The sequence below is a fragment of the Antrostomus carolinensis genome, unplaced genomic scaffold (genome assembly GCF_000700745.2).
Source record: "Antrostomus carolinensis isolate BGI_N321 unplaced genomic scaffold, ASM70074v2 scaffold34079, whole genome shotgun sequence".
Lineage (NCBI taxonomy): Eukaryota > Metazoa > Chordata > Aves > Caprimulgiformes > Caprimulgidae > Antrostomus > Antrostomus carolinensis.
Window position 1 is genome coordinate 32,361 of NW_010339865.1, and position 2,514 is coordinate 34,874.

The following is a 2,514-nucleotide window of genomic DNA, read 5'->3' on the forward strand; positions in this document are numbered from 1 at the left end:
AGAGCCGGAGCTGCCCGGGCGCAAGCGATGCACTGGGGAGATTCCAGTTTCCCCCTCGCAGCTGCGTGTGTGTTAGCTGAGGCAGCAGCTGCCTGCCAGGAGTCTGGTGCTTTCTTTCCTGTCTTTTATCAGGTCCATGAGTTTTCAAGGGTAGTCAGACCTCGGTAGTGGGGGAGCATCTACCTGCTTGGAGACAGAATTTTTTCCTATCCTGGCAGCAGCACGCTGGGTGAGAGCAAGGGGCAGGGCTTGGCTCCATGTGCAGTGCTTATGCAGCAGTTATATGTAAGGGTGTGTAACAGAGCAGGATTAATTAGGCACAGACCTCAGCCCCATTTACAGTATTGTGTTCTGATCTCTTATTTGACTTGAGACACGGCTCAGGTATTGACGGCAGAAACACGGTGCAACGTGACATCTGCTGTATGGGTTGGCTGAGATGGAGAACTGCACAAAATGGTTGTTGCAGCCATTCTGACCTTGTCTTCCCTCCCCCAGGAGACAGCTCTGGAGTGCCATTTTGGGACAGACAGAACATTTGAAGCCCGGTGGCTGAACTCCTCCACTGTGGAGTGTGTACAAGTGCTGGTAAGTTGGGGGGTGAGGCCACCAGCTCCTGCTCCCCCTGAGGACAGGGAGGGTCTTGTCCCCAACAAGACAGCTGGGACACTGCCTCCCCTCCTCCCTCCTTCTGATTCCAGCTGAAAAAAGCATGAACCATGTTCACCCCTCGAGCAAGAGGTTCTTGGCATGTACTGATGCTGGAAGGGTGTTCATGGGTTGTCAGTGCTGCATCCTCTGCTCCACCGGGGTTTGGGAAGGACCTGCTTGTTTACTTTTCTAAATGAAAAGAGTTCAGTTCAGGCAAAAAATTTGGCCACCTTTCAGTGTTGCTATTGCTGTAGCTTTTATTCTGAGCTAGCAATTGGCCTGAGAAAATGCTCAGACACTCACTGAAGAGTGATGTGTGGTTGTTGGAGGGCAAACTGCACCTTTGAAACACAGCAAACATTTGAGCTTTCACTGATGGGAATATTGCAAGTAGAAGCTGGTGAAGGGCACTTTTCCATCATATCACCTGCAAAACTGTGTTGAAGCCTGGTGCTGAAAATGTGCAGACTGGCCAGTCTGTTAGTTTTCCTGCTTGTTTCTACTAAAAATAGCAGCAAGCCAGGGCTCTGCTCTCACTGTGATGTGCATTGCAGCCCCGTTCCCTTTGTTTGGACCTCAGTAAAACAACTAAAACAGAAAACAGCCTTCCCTCTCTTTGTCTCTGCTAAAGATGAGTCTCTCCTGTACTGAGAAGCAGTGGGCAGAGAAGCCTGATGAGGAATGTTAATCCATGTAGTGTGCGTGTGGAACCTCGTATTTTACAGAGTTTCCTAAGATTTTGTTTATTTGTGTTTTGTGTGCAGCTCCACACATCAGAAAAAAGCCATCTCTTCCCAGTGAACCTTCAGCTGAAGGACAGACCAGACAGATTTATCGACAGTCCAGAGTTGATGACAGGTCTGAGTTGAAAATATTTTTTATTCTGCTCTCATCTGGTCAGCTTGAATGACTCTAAAATCCTGGGAAAATTTATGGGTTCAGGCATCCACGTGATCGTGTGCCCAGAAGCCAGACAAACACCCGCAGACATCCCCTTTACGCCCAGGGAAAGCCAAGCCCTGTCCTTGAGCTCAGGCAGTGGTTGAGGTCTCGCCTGCCAGTGGCACAAGGGACAAGCCCAAGGTCAGGGAAGAATTCCTTCTGGAGGAGATAAGAGATGAAGGAGGGCTCTGCCCTGAGCTCTCACTGGAGTGTGGCATCAAGCACACTGTAAAAACTGAGTCTTTTTTTTTAACTCCTGTGCTGAGAAGAAACAAAATGTGCAAACACATTTCACCCCTGACCCACTCTCTGTCTCTAGGAAGGATGCTCGGATTCCCAAAAAAGCCCTTGCTACATCAGCAGACTAAGGCAGGGAGTCGGAGTGCCCCCAGACAAGGCATTAGACAGGACACGCCCGGCCAGCAAAGCCAGCGCTTGCACAATGGCCACCTCTCCCTGCGCTGGCTGGGGACCTGGTGTTGCACCTGGGTGCAGGCAGCAGCTCTGGGCTCTTTTCCCTCTCCGTCAGGTCAGCAGTTGTGGCAGAATGTACTGATTTACCCTAGACACAAATGAGAGCTGGATGCCTGAAGTGAGATTTTCTTTGGAGAATAGGCTGTAATGGGGAGAGAGACATTAACACCATCAGCCACTGACCCAGGATAAAAAGATTTCCCCATCATAAATCCCAGTGTGTAGAGGAGGCTTGTCTTGCAAGGCACTCCATGCTGGTGAAATAACCTTTGAAATACCAGCATGAGTAGGCATGAGACATGGCTTCCTTGGAGAAAGAAGGGGATGTCCGTATTTTTGAGATACAGAGGTAACCCTGAGGAATGGGCTGGGAGATCTGAGCTAAGAATATTTTCATGTGCAAGAGAAGGCTCAGCTCTCGGCGTGGGTGGTGCTGGGAGCAGGAAT

At 49.9% G+C, this 2,514-nt stretch overlaps 1 protein-coding gene across 1 annotated transcript in view; it reads left to right on the forward strand.

The window, feature by feature from the left end:
* PLXND1 (plexin D1) overlaps positions 1-2,514 on the forward strand; it is a gene marked incomplete at its 5' end in the record, with an annotated part of 59,199 nt that overhangs the window by 16,526 nt on the left and 40,159 nt on the right. The window contains 2 exons of the mRNA XM_010175999.1: positions 499-588; positions 1,416-1,509. Coding sequence (XP_010174301.1) covers positions 499-588; positions 1,416-1,509 — 184 coding nt within the window. The remainder of the gene's footprint in view (positions 1-498; positions 589-1,415; positions 1,510-2,514) is intronic.